This window comes from Saccopteryx leptura, chromosome 4 (genome assembly GCF_036850995.1).
Source record: "Saccopteryx leptura isolate mSacLep1 chromosome 4, mSacLep1_pri_phased_curated, whole genome shotgun sequence".
NCBI classification, from domain to species: Eukaryota; Metazoa; Chordata; class Mammalia; order Chiroptera; family Emballonuridae; genus Saccopteryx; species Saccopteryx leptura.
Window position 1 is genome coordinate 76,405,610 of NC_089506.1, and position 13,372 is coordinate 76,418,981.

General features: G+C 40.2%; 1 protein-coding gene across 2 annotated transcripts in view; it reads left to right on the plus strand.

Annotated features, from left to right (window-relative positions):
• KLF12 (KLF transcription factor 12) overlaps positions 1-13,372 on the plus strand; it is a 476,625-nt gene that overhangs the window by 204,330 nt on the left and 258,923 nt on the right. For both annotated transcript variants that reach the window (XM_066380776.1, XM_066380778.1), the window contains one exon: positions 2,328-2,417. In XM_066380776.1, coding sequence (XP_066236873.1) covers positions 2,328-2,417 — 90 coding nt within the window. The remainder of the gene's footprint in view (positions 1-2,327; positions 2,418-13,372) is intronic.

The following is a 13,372-nucleotide window of genomic DNA, read 5'->3' on the forward strand; positions in this document are numbered from 1 at the left end:
ACAGATCGAATCTGCACTAATGGAAAGAGTTTAATAGTTAAGTAGTGGTTCCTTAGTTGTGAATATTGTTATTCCTGGCATTTATTATGTCTGCAGCCCTGGATGATCCTGGAAAATCAAGGAAAGAGAACTATTTCCAGGGAAAACTTAATTTCTTAAAATTTTTTTTGAAAATATTTTTTATTTTTTCACTTTCACATGAAACTAAAATGTATACCCTGTCTTTAGCACATGTAGAATTATTCAAGAATAACAGTAAAAAGAAAACCATCGTGAAAATGCAGGGATGTTTAAATGCACTCAGTGGAACATGAACCCAGTCAGATTTTCGTGGTTTATCGATTTTTAACCTCCGACACTCTGGTTGGCTTGCATTTTTTAGACTGATGAGTTTATCACAGCCAGTGAGGAGAATGGTTAAAGTATACCAGCTGTAAATTGGCGCAGAAGCACTAAATGGCACATTAGCCTCTAATCAGATTCTAACAGTTCATTAAACCTGCCCTTCCAGAATCACTCTTTGTTTTTTCCCCTCCTTTGCAAAGAGTCTTCCTTCCTTTTCCTCTGAGCAAGATCTCCTCTGGGGTAGGAAGCAATCTCAACTCCTCCTTCACTGTCTACCCACCAACAGCCCATGGGGTGCTTTGTTACAGGGGAAGTTGAGGGCCAGCCGCTGCTGGAGGGCTTTCCCGAGACTGGGTGGGTGGGGCAGGCCCAGCTGGCTGCCTCCACCCCGGGAGCAGGGACACAGGAGCATGAGAGGTCCATGCCTGATGTGTCAGCAACCTACCAGCCTCCATGAAAAGATTTTAAGCTTGGAACAAATTTACCCAGCTTGCCAGAAATACCAAACTTCTTTCCGCTCTGAACTATCTATTAGGATGCAAAATCCTAAAAAAATATGGACAAATTAAAAGCAAAGGATTAAAACCTAGTATCCTGCAATTTTAATAATATTGTACATTTCTAAGAAAAAAACATGATAGTCATTTTTTTTTTTGTTACCTAATAGAATTAGTAAATGTTCATTAGTTAACTCTAAAATAAACTTGCTTTTCCTTCTTGTTGATTTTTCACAGCAAATATCTGTGATAAGAGAACCTATAAATTTTATTTCTTAAGAGTATTTTACTTAAACAAAAAGAGGAGTCAGAAATAGAAACAAAGCTTCACTATACTGCACTCTGTTGGCATTATTTAGTAATAAAAACATTTAATTTATGATTTATTGATGTAGAAGTTGTTGTTATTTAACTATAGGGAAGAAAGCAGCTGCTATATGAAAGGCTAAAAACCTGAGGTCTAGGAATGGTATTAATCTTTGTCACCAAGTAGGCAAAATATTTAGAAATGGATCTCTTTTTCTTTTAATAAGACTACATAGTATCATATGTTACATTCCATAATGGAGCAAGGGAACCATTCTAAAAACTCAGTCAGATTTAGTCATTTCAATTTTCTAGTTTAGTCAATGTAGGAGGGTGAAGTTGGCATTCTAAACATGTTTTAAGACATGAACTTGATTTTGGCTTTAAGCAAGCACTGATACGAGGCTTTCTGACTACCTTCATAGGTTATTGACTTCAGAAAGAACCCCAAAGCAGTGAAAATTAGTAGAAAATAGTCTTGATTTATTCTCTATGTTAATATAGTTTGAAATTTTACTGAGCCACAATAGAAGTAAACTTTTCCTTTCATGAGGTGGCTGACATAGCACAACATATACCAGAATAAAAAAACTAATCCTTTATTCTTTGTTTATGACTTCAGCTTACAAATTCACTCTTAATCTAAGAATTATGTTAGTTGTTTTTAAAGATGTTTGGGGTTTATATGTAAATATTTTCATTTGATACCAAAATTTAATTTATCTATAACTGTATTACCTTGTATTTAATAATTTGAGAATATGTAAATTTCTTTTATCTGTTTTCTTTTTTATGGGTTTCTCTACGTAGTACAATCTCCAGAACTAAGGGAGAAAAAAACTGGCCTTTTATTTCCTTTCGCTTGTGCAAAAGTGTGATGAATTGTTCCAGCCCCATATAAATTAATGTAAGGTTTCCTTACGCTGGTTTATTAGTCTGACCTCCAACCCCGAGGTCAGAGACTCAGACTGATTAATTCAACTTCTTAGTCATTATTTCCAATGAAAGTTTAGAATGAGAAGATAATTGATAGTGCTGATATTCTCATTTCATTATACCTCATTGTTAAAAAATTAGGTTAGCAGTACTAAATGTACTACAATGAAGGCCGAGTCTACCAGACATCCTCTTCTGAATGCTTTCAAGCTGAATTTTCCTCTCTCTCTTTTTGATTCTCAGAATATCAACACCTTTGAGAACAGAATGTTAATGCTTGATGGGATGCCGGCAGTCAGAGTCAAAACAGAACTTTTGGAATCTGAACAAGGGGTAAGCAGAAGTTTCTGACGTCGCCACACCCCCTTCTCTTTATGATAGTGGCAGTCACTTCTAGAGAATCTGGACGTTAGCAGAATTTTTCACTTGCCTAAGCTTTATTCTCTTGAGTGAAATCATCTGAGACTGTGGTTGATTCTCACTCATTTGCAACCTCAAATATTACTAACTTGGAAAAGATAACTTCCTGAAATTAGGAAGGTTTAGTGATCTTATAAGAACCATATGGCTTTATATAAATTTGTGACTGTTTTGAAAAGTTAATGAAAATCCAAAGCTAAGAGAGTATTAAAAAAAGAATCGAATGGAAATATAACATCAATGTCAAATTAGCTTGGTTCTTTCTTAGGAAATTACAGCGTCTACGTATGGGAATGTTACTGTTTGTTGGATACATTTCTCTTTTGATATTTGAATTAACCCTTTCTCATGCCATGAGGAGAGGGGACAGTTCATAAAACTGCGGTAACTGAGTTTGAAAAGAGTATAAAAGCAAAAGAAAGCTTATTTAACAGTGTATAGCCAAATTGATGGATTAATGTATGGCTATTAAAAATATAAAGGGACAGGAGCATAGCTAGATTTCTTAAAAATGATGTTGGAGACTTTATTATTGTGAACATTTATAGCCTCACCAGTAAATTCATGAGAAGGGCAGTGTGCTTGATGTGTGGTGGCGCAGTGAATAAAGCAATGACCTGGAACACTGAGGTCGCCTGTTCGAAACTGTGGGCTTGCCTGGTCAAGACACATATGGGAGTTGATGCTTCCTGCTCCTTCCCCCTTCTCTCTCTCTCTCCCCCCCCTCTCTAAAATGAATTTAAAAATATACTGCTAAAAAGGGCAGTGTGATCACTTGCAGCATCAGCTGACCACATTTTGTATTTCCATGAGCAAGCATTGCTCTTTATGTGAGTGCACACTACCTACCTGTCTTATCAAACCTCCACCGCTGGGATAGGCCAGGCACCAGAAAAAGGGACATAAATTACATAAATACTTACTCTTAACCTTCTTAGTGTATTTGTTATTCAAAAACTCAAAACTAAACATTAGCATTATTTTGTAATTGAACAATCAAAATAAAACTGAAATGTGAATAAAATTTCACTGTTATAAAAATCAGCATGTATAAATTCATCTGGGATCACATTTGAAGGGTTAGAATACTTTTATACTGAAAGGTTTTTTTTTAATTTTTAGTGAGAGGAAAGGAAGCAGAAACACTCTCACATGCACCCTGACCAGGATCCACCAGGCAAGCCCACTAGAGGGCGATGCTCTGCCCATCTGGGGCCCGTGTTCCATTTGTAACAGGAACTGTTTTTTAGCGCCTGAGGCGGAAGCCATGCAGTCATCCTCAGCACCCAGGGCCAACTCGCTCTACTGATAGCTGCAGGAGGGGAGGAGAAGAGAGAGATAGAAGCTAGAGGGGGAGAGGTGGAGAAGCAAATGGGAGCTTCTCCTGTGTGCCCTGACTGGGAATCACACCCAGAACATCCACACGCCGGCCTGACGCTCTACCTCTGAGCCAACCGGCCAGGGCTGTACTGAAAGTATTTCTAATGAGGACATCTTAAGTCATGGATCTAGATGCTTGCTGGGTCTCCCCAGGACCTCCCTCATTCCCAAGCAATACGTGGCAGGAAGTGTGACATCTCAATATATACCGGTATTTCTCTTCTTTAGTGCAAGCCTGTGTTTGAAACACACCATTTTCATGTTAGGGTATCATTTCACCTTTATGTTCAGTGTTGATTGTCATAGTTCTGAAATGAATTTTGTTGACTATGTCAACCCATAACACAACTCCACAGTTTTACACATGACATAATGACTGATCACACAGAGTCAACCCAGGACTTAGGCAGTGAGCATCATGGAAGACTGTGTGGCAGTTATTAGTACTGTCTGTTCAGTGGAGATGAACCTTCTGCGAAAGCTGTGTTTTTACCTGGGTTTTCCAGCCTTACTCATTAAGTTAAATTCTGCATCCTCTAAACTAAGTAGTTCTTACCCTTTTTTTTTTAACTTAACCACAGGAAGATTTATTATATTTTAGTTGTGCTTTTTAAAAATTTAAATGCATTAGCATCATTTTAATGGAATACATTTCTGCAGAACCCATGTTTAAGTTGAACAAATGATATAGACCATAACATTTCATTCAGAGAGAATATAGTTTTTTTCCACTGCTGATGGAAAAGTGAAAAAGCGATGTATTTCACAATGTTGTGTTTTATTTCACAATACATATATTCTTCAGCTTGAATACTGGTAAATCCACTCAAGTCATGCATATTGGAGGAAGCCAAAACACAGAAAGAAGGTGGTAAATACTGCCTGGGCCACCAGAGAAAACCAGGATAGTATAGTACTGTCACCAGCCCTGGGACTTCAGTGATGTCTAAATACTTCTCTCCCTTTACTAATATTTTTCACTTTTAAAGTAAGGTTTGCATGAAAGATTTACATACAAGAAAAAAAAAGGAGCCAATATTCCCAGAGGTTTTACACTGTAAATAAGAACATCATGTTGCATTTATAGAAAGTATTTTTCTGTCCTCAAATAAGGAAAGGAAAAATTGTAGGTACATATGTTTTACTTAATGCTTGTTAATTGAAATCAATTTCCCTCCTTGTGAATGGAACTGATACTGATACTTTAACCCTAATTTAGATTGCATTTTTCGGAGGGAAGTAGAAGCGTGATTTTTTATTTTTAGTTTTTTTGTCTACTTTTAAAATACATGACAGATTTTATTCTGTTTTACAGTAAAGCTTCAGGAGATGCTGCCAGCAGTGTTTAATGAAATGTATTATGACAACTACTCTCAGAAACAATAATTTATCATTAGTAATTTGTAATACTATAAGGCAATTCTTCTTTAAAATTGGAATTAAAATCTAGAATTTTTAGTGAACTTTATTTTGATCACCTTACTAAAGTTTTTCATCAGCGATAATGGGAGTGATACATGCATATAATTTCAGATTCTAAGAACTAGTTTTAGAGAAGGGGTGCTAGAATTCTGAAGGTCTTTTTGTTTCAGTCTTTCAAGATTCTTTCCTCATTTACGGTTAAGGCTACTTGAAGTTTGATTCTTCATAAGAAAATGATAACAGTGGTGAGATTAATCACGTGTGGTTGTGGCTTTTGCAAAAGATGAGACATGTTCGTTACAATGAACAAAAAGTTATAGAAATGCATCGAGGCGTCACAACAGTGAATGAGAAAGCCCGAAGTTGGTGCATTGGTTGGCCTCTGAAATTGTTCTGGAAAACCTAGTTTTGAGACTGTTTATAAGACACAGACATTAACTTCCAGTTTCTCAGTGAGGAAGTCGCCCGCCTTTCAGACTGCAGGCAGCATCGTGAACATAGGCTGCCTTAAGTGGACCTCCTGCGTTCCTGCACCCTGAAGGCCTCTGTTTGTGCTCCTCACCTTCTTCTGTAAATAGGCCCTTAGGTCTTTTGCTGTCAGCTGGTCGCTACAGGTCCCTCCATCCCTCCAGGGAATTCAGGACTAAATGAGCACATTTTAGAGCTTCAAAAAAGACTGTGAAATAGGCCTCGGTTAGCCACTCGGCCTGTATATGTGGTCATGTTTCTTCAATCAGATTGTGAGTGCTTAGAGGGCAAAAAACATGTCTTATATTTTTCTGGTAGTTCTTGGCAAGTGGTAAGTGCTCATAACTTGCTTTATTCAGCTCTTCGAGGCATTACAACTGGCCTGGTGAAAAATATGAAACCTGTCAATAGCTAGTTATAAACCTGCTCTATCTACCTAATGGGGTTGTTGGGAATATAAAAATAAAAATTAGAGGCCCTGGCCAGTTGGCTCAGTGGTAGAGTGTCGGTCTGGCGTGCAGGAGTCCCGGGTTCGATTCCTGGCCAGGGCACACAGAAGTGCCCATCAGCTTCTCCACCCCTCCCCCTCTCCTTCCTCTCTGTCTCTCTCTTCCCCTCCCGCAGCCAAGGCTCCATTGGAACAAAGTTGGCCTGGGCGCTGAGGATGGCTCCATGGCCTCTGCCTCAGGTGCTAGAATGGCTCTGGTTGCAACAGAGCAACGCCCCAGATGGGCAGAGCATTGCCCCCTGGTAGGCATACCAGGTGGATCCTGGTCGGGTGCATGTAGGAGGAGTCTGTCTGACTGCCTCCCATTTCCAACTTCAGGAAAAAATAAAAAAATAAAAAATAAATAAAAATAAAAATTAGAAATACCTATGTTATTGGTGGCAAAGGGGAAATCTTGTACCCATGTGACCTGGATAGATACTCTGGCATAGTGATGCTGACCCTGTACCTTCCTTCAGTTTGGCGTTCTCTGACTCTTGCATCCTAGTTTTTTGGTTCCTCGATAGATAATTATTGTAGTCTCTGGAAATGTGACTTCAGCTTTCTTCAGGCTTGTTGGTAATACAGTGCATGCTGCCAGGCAGGCCATTGGAAGGGCATGCGCTCTTGTGATACACTCCTCAGCCCCGCAGGGAACGTTAGAATGACTTAGTGACCTTTGGTGCTTGTGTCCTGCCATTACAAGAACTTCCCGAGTGCTGTCAGCCATTGAATGTTCTGACATGTTATTAAGCAGAGGACTGAAACAGGGAAAGCTTCCTGGACCTGTTACACCCAGAGGTAATGAAGGCCACTGCCTCAAAGACGTGAATGGGATTGCATCCCTGGCCTTGCAGTTTACCAGGTTGAATGACTTTGGAAAGTGACTTCTTATCTGTGGGCCTCTTGGTCCTCCTCTGTACAGCGGGCCTGTTGGACACAAGGCCTTCCCAGGGTCAGCCTGACATTCTGTGACTCGGCTAAGGGGCAAGGAGTGAGAGAAAGCATTTCTAATTGTGAGTTTAAAAGTCCTGCTGCAGTGAAGCTGCCTGTGTGTGGAAGTAGAAGTGCCTAGACTTTAAAGTGAGACAGAACTGAGGTCAGATGCTTGCTCAGCCCAGCACCGTGGTGGCGTGGGTCACACTAGGGCCTCGTCTGCTTATTTCTCTTCACCTGGGAATCTAAGGGAACTACCCAACCTCCCAGGAGCCTTCTGCATGTGGTGGGTACTGAATAAATATTCTGCTTCTGAAGAAAAACAGAGATAGAAAGGGCTCCATTGTTTCAGTTGCTGTTGCTGCAGTTTTCAGAAGACATTTAGTAGAAATTTCAACATCTATGGTCATTTGTAATTCTAAAAGTAGATTTAAGGTAAATCTAAAGTTGGAGCTCTTACTTTTTTAATTTGAATTTTTATTTAAGTATATCTAGTGATATATTTTACGTTTTGATTAGATTTTGTGAAAAATGGAATAAAGAAGCCATAAATTGATAATTCATTTAACAAAACATGACGTAAGAATTTGGTGTGAGGATGGCATTTGGCAGTTCATACACTTTAATGATACTTATGGGTATATTTACAGCTGAAATGATTAAATGTCTGGGATTGGCTGCAGAACAAAAAAGACTAGATGGAGACAAACAAGGTTGGTGATGATTCCATCATTACTGAACCTCGGTGATGGGTACAAAGTGACCGCATCTGCCTAATTTTGTGTATGTTTGAAATTCTTTAAAGTAACATTTTTTTTTTTTAAAAAAGAGCTTTCTCTAAACACACACACACACACACACACGCACAGTTGTTAGGGGAAGGCGTGAAAACATTCCTCAGTCACCCTCGCTGTTTTCTAAGACCTGAAGAACCTGCCATCCTGCAGGAACTGGCTGGCCAGAGCCTCTCCACCAGCTACAACAGTGTGAAAGCCTTTGGTTACTTTGTCTCTCTTCTCTTGCAGGGGTGGGTGTCTTCTCTACCTTAGGCCAGTGAATACAGAGTGGTGGCAAAAGTGTGTGTGGGAGAGAGAGAGAGAGAGAGAGAGAGAGGGCATTTTTCAATTTTCAGTGCTTCAGGCAGGCAGTAATTATGAGGTAAAAGACCCCTCTGTGTTCATTTGGGGAGAGCCTAATGTCTCTGCCATAACCATGGAGCTGGGAGGGGTACAGGGTGGTAGCAGACAGGTATAAGTTCATTTGTATTACCCATGGTTTACTAGCAGAAAATATTCCTAGTCAGACTCGAGATCCCTCTGACCTCCCTAACTCAGGGACGGACAAAAGAGAATAATGGCCCTTTGGTCCCCTGGAGGCAGCTTATAGTAAGTGGCTCGTGCAAACCCTTCACAGGGCATTCATAGCCAGTGATGAGGACATTTCTCTATTACAGAATACTGACTAGCACCATTAAGCCAACTACATTGTAACTTCCTTAAGAGCAGAGCTTATACAGATGTACCTCCTTATTCATCATCATCCCAGCACAAGGAGTTTCTATAGACAGATCGGCAGGGCTCAAAAAATAGTGATTAATTCAGATGCTGTTTATTGTGAGGGCCAGTGTCATATTATGGAAATGAGAGGATTTTAAGATAGGTGCTATTTTGGAGAAGACACCATTCCTTAGGCTTTATTAAAAAAATAGAGGCGGTAAGTTTTGTGGCTGTAAGTAGGCGTGTGCTATGAAATGCTGCTTTAAGACAGTTGCATTGTCTGACTTGTGGTGGCGCAGTGGATAAAGTGTCAACCTGGAAACGCTGAGGATGCCGGTTCAAAACCCTGGGCTTGCCTGGTCAAGGCACATATGGGAGTTGATGCTTTCTGCTCCTCCTCCCTTTCTCTCTCTCTCTCTCTCTCTCTCTCTCTCTCTCTCTCTCTCTTTCTCTCTCTCCCCTCTCTATAATGAATAAATAAAATCTTTAAAAAAAAAAGACAGTTGCATTAAAATCCAGTAGCTTGGTGGGGGGGGGGGGGGGAGGACCCAGTAACAAACATAGCTTTTTCTGTTCCTCAGTAAAGCATCATGTTTAATTTAGCCAAGATTTAATATACACCTGTGTGTGAAAGTTTAGTAAGACAGTGTTACTTCAGTGACCTTATCGGACAAGAAAAGGCATTATAAAGATGCCACTTGCATTACCCTTTAACAGAGCCTCAGGATCAGCTCCGTACTGTATAACAACAGCCAACACAGCTAGTATGTGGGTAGAATTATCTTATACATATAAATTTGCTTATCGTTTCATATTCTCTGATGGCCCACTGTTTGAGATCTTTCGATTTGTGGTGCAGTCTTTGCACAGCACTGCCTGGCTTCAAGGAAAAACCTGCAGAATTTGTGTTACTGCTAACATGAGACCCTTTTTTTTTAAAGAGTAATAAATATCTGCACTTGCAAAACTCATATTTCAGGGAAGAGCTATCCTCCACTAGAGGAGCAGAGTTGGACTGATTTTCATAATGTCAGAATGGCCAATAAATGTATTAATAGAAAGAATTGAAAATCAATGAGCTGTGAGAGTAATTACAGATAGAACCCAAGGGAAATATAGCAGGCAGGCAACCCCTTTCCCTCGGGGCCTGCCCTGGGCAGGGCTGTGAAGTCCATAATTCTGCCTCCTTCTTTCCCGTTAGCAATGCGCTTTCTGCGTCAGCCTCATTCTCCTCCACCCACTGCAGACACTGACCCGCCGCATGGTGATGGTTCAGGGCACCAGCAGATGAGCGGTTCTAACTGCAGCCTCATTACTTGAGAATATAAAATGCGATTCTTTCCAAGAGCACCATATTTGCATTTTTGTAGGGTCAGTGCTTTGTAAAAAAGGAACACTTCTTAAAGAAATTTCATGTGTCGAGTAATTTGGGAATTTTGATTTTGGGGGAGATTAACCTTTTCAGATAGCTCAGCTTAGGCATGACTTTGTTCTCTTTCATTTACTAGTCCTTGTCGTAGAATAAAACAAAAGTCTGGACCACGAGGCATGTATTTCTCTATCAAGATGCGTTTTCTTGTGCTAACATTTGCATAGTGATTCCCAGTTCATAAAGTATCTCACAAAAATATCTTATTTAACCCTTGGGGGACTTTTGCTTCTGATCACAAGGGACTAACTGCTATGGGAATTGTTCTCCCATCATAAACAATTAGAAAACCAGACAAAATATATGTCATGTATTTCACATATTGTGTGACAGGCAGGTAAGGACTGTGACCCTGGAGAGTAGGGCCAGAGAGGAGGCAAGCTCTGTGACTGCCTCCGAAGCCTGCTGGAGGGCAGAGCAGAGAGGAGAAGCCAGACGAGGCCCAGCAGTCACAGCGAGTCAAGGGGGCAGGGATTAGAATTTGGAGAAGTCAAGGCAACTAATTTTTAAGGGGAACAGTAACAGAGGAAGGAGTTGTACAAGACAGGGCTCTCTCTGGTGATCGTTAGAGTGGTCCCCGGACGGGTTTTGCTGTGTAATGATCTGCCTGAGTGTAGAGGAAGGCAAAGAAAGAACATGGGATGCAATAGGCTGAACAATTCTTTTTTTTTTTCCTGAAGCAAGAAGCAGGGAGGCAGAAAGACAGACTCTCACATGTGCCTGACCAGGATCCATCCAGCATGCCCACCAGGGGGCCATGCTCTGCCCATCTGGGGCGTTGCTCCGTTGCAACCTGAGCCATTCTAATGCCTGAGGTAGAGGCCATGGAGCCATCCTCAGTGCCCCGGCCAACTTTGCTTCAGTGCAGCCTCGGCTGTGGGAGGGAAACAGAGAGATAGAGAGGAAGGAGAGGGGGAAGGGTGGAGAAGCAGATGGGTGCTTCTTCGTGTACCCTGGCCAGGAATCGAACCTGGGACATCCACACGCCAGGCGATGCTCTACCACTGAGCCAACCGGCCAGGGCCTGAACAATTCTTGAAGCTTCACATAAAGTCCACAAAAACCATAGTGGAGAAACCTTCATCCATGAGGCTTTTGGTGGGGTCTCAGAAGAGTCAGAGCTTAGTAATGAAGCTGAATTAGTCCCAGGATAGTCTGGTCTGGCCCTTGCCATGATAGACCTGTGAGGTAAGCTTGGAAAGGCTCAAACAGATCTGCAGGTTACATGACTGTGCCAGAATGAAATCCCACACTCGAAAGGAAGATAGCAAGGTCTGGCCCTTAGTAATGTAAAACATCACAGTGTCTGGCAGTTGATCGTGATTGATCAGACTGGTCAGACAGAGAGAGAAAAAATGAAAAAATGAACAGAGCCGCAGTGAACTTATTTCTAGTCGTCTAATACAAGTACAGTTAGATTTGCAGGAGAAGTGGCGGGTGGGGGGATCATAAAAATATTTGAATAAGTCATGGCTGGACATTATCCAGAGGTGACGAAAATTGTAAACCCACAAATCCAAGATTTTAATGAGCCCCAAGCAGAAGAAACCATCTGTCACAGGAAAGCAACAAAAGATGATAGAAATGTGAAATCTGCACCAAATAATCAAATCAGGTCCTGGCCGGGGGGATTAGTGGATAAGCACCATCCCTGTGCAAGGAGGCTGAGGGTTAGACCCCCGGGCAGAGCACGTACGAGAAGCAACCAGTGAGCACACAACCAAATGGAACAACCAAGTGAAACAACGAGTTGCCCCTTGCTCTCTCTCTTCCTCTTTCAAATCAATGGAAAAAAGTTTTAATAGCATAGTCAAAATCATGAAATGGAAAATAGAATGGTGATTGTTAGGGTTAAGTGAAGGGTGAAATGGAGAGTTCTCTGATGGATATAGTTTCAGTTTTGCAAGATGAAAAAGTGCTAGCGATTGTAAATATAGTCAACACTACTGAACTATCCAATTAATGGTTAAGAGGGTAAACTTTATGTGTTCATTACCACAATTTAATAAACAACAAAAACAAGAAAACCAGGAAACTGATGATTTATAACTGTTGTAGAGCTAGTGTGGATTACTAAAAGAGGACCTTAGCAGAAAGGGCTTTGGATAGTTCAAAAGGGAAGTAACTTAAAAAAACCTACTTGTTATAGGAACAACCACGTGTCAATAAATGGCCCTATTTTTACTTATTACGGACCCTTTTTAAATAAATGTTGGCTTTGACAATGCCCTTCTTCTGACTCAGGAAGGAGAGTTTTATATGAAAGGTGAGGTTCCTTGTCTCTAGCCATCCCAATCCTGTTGATTGCCTGTGCACAAGGCCTGTCCCTAACCAGGTCAAACCGGAATTCTTATATCTGATAAAATTATTCTTATTCAGAAGTTCCAGTATATTTAAAAAACCAGTCAAGTAGAAAATAAAAGGCATGATCATATTCTCTTGTAATAAAAGTTCTTTAAAAGAATATTTTCTTTCAGGAGCATAATAAATCTATAATAAACATTCTTTTAAACAAAAAGTAAAGGATAGAAAAAGATATATTATGTATACACTAAATAATGACACCAAAACTGTGGTGCTTGTATTAATAGTTCACAAAATAGACTTCAGAAAAAGAAATATAACCGGAGATAAAATGGAACATTTCCTAGTGATAAAGAGGGTCAGATTCATTGAAAGGGGGCATAATAGTCCTAAATGCTTTTGTACCTTAGGATACCCTTGAGTAGATATAATATTATCCCCTTTAGTAAATAAAACTGCAGAGAGCTTGTACGTCCAGGACGACACCAGCAGTAACGGGTAGAGCTGGGTGGAGTCCATTCTGAATCAGAATCTTTTCGCTGTTATGACTGTGATCGAGTGACTTTCTTTGCTGCTCAACTGAATTGTGGTAGTTATTGTAACTAATGATCACATTGGAAATGATCCTGATATCAAATGATTCCCATTAAAAATTTAATAATGTTTAAGAAGGATTTAAGCAGACCTCATGAAAAGTTTTAGATCAGTTCTCCAGTAAATGCAAATTGGTATGCAGAGGTCCAGCAGCCATGCCCACGCTCGCCCGCAGTAAAAACTCTTTAAATCTTTTTATCTCAGTTGTGTAAGATTTAGCAGATATATCTTACAGCATAAGATATGTTATTAAAATATAAAATAATGTTTTAAATTATTTAAATATAGGTAAAAATGTGAATACATCATAAACTTCCCTGGTTGTCACATGGACAATTTTTAAATTTTATTG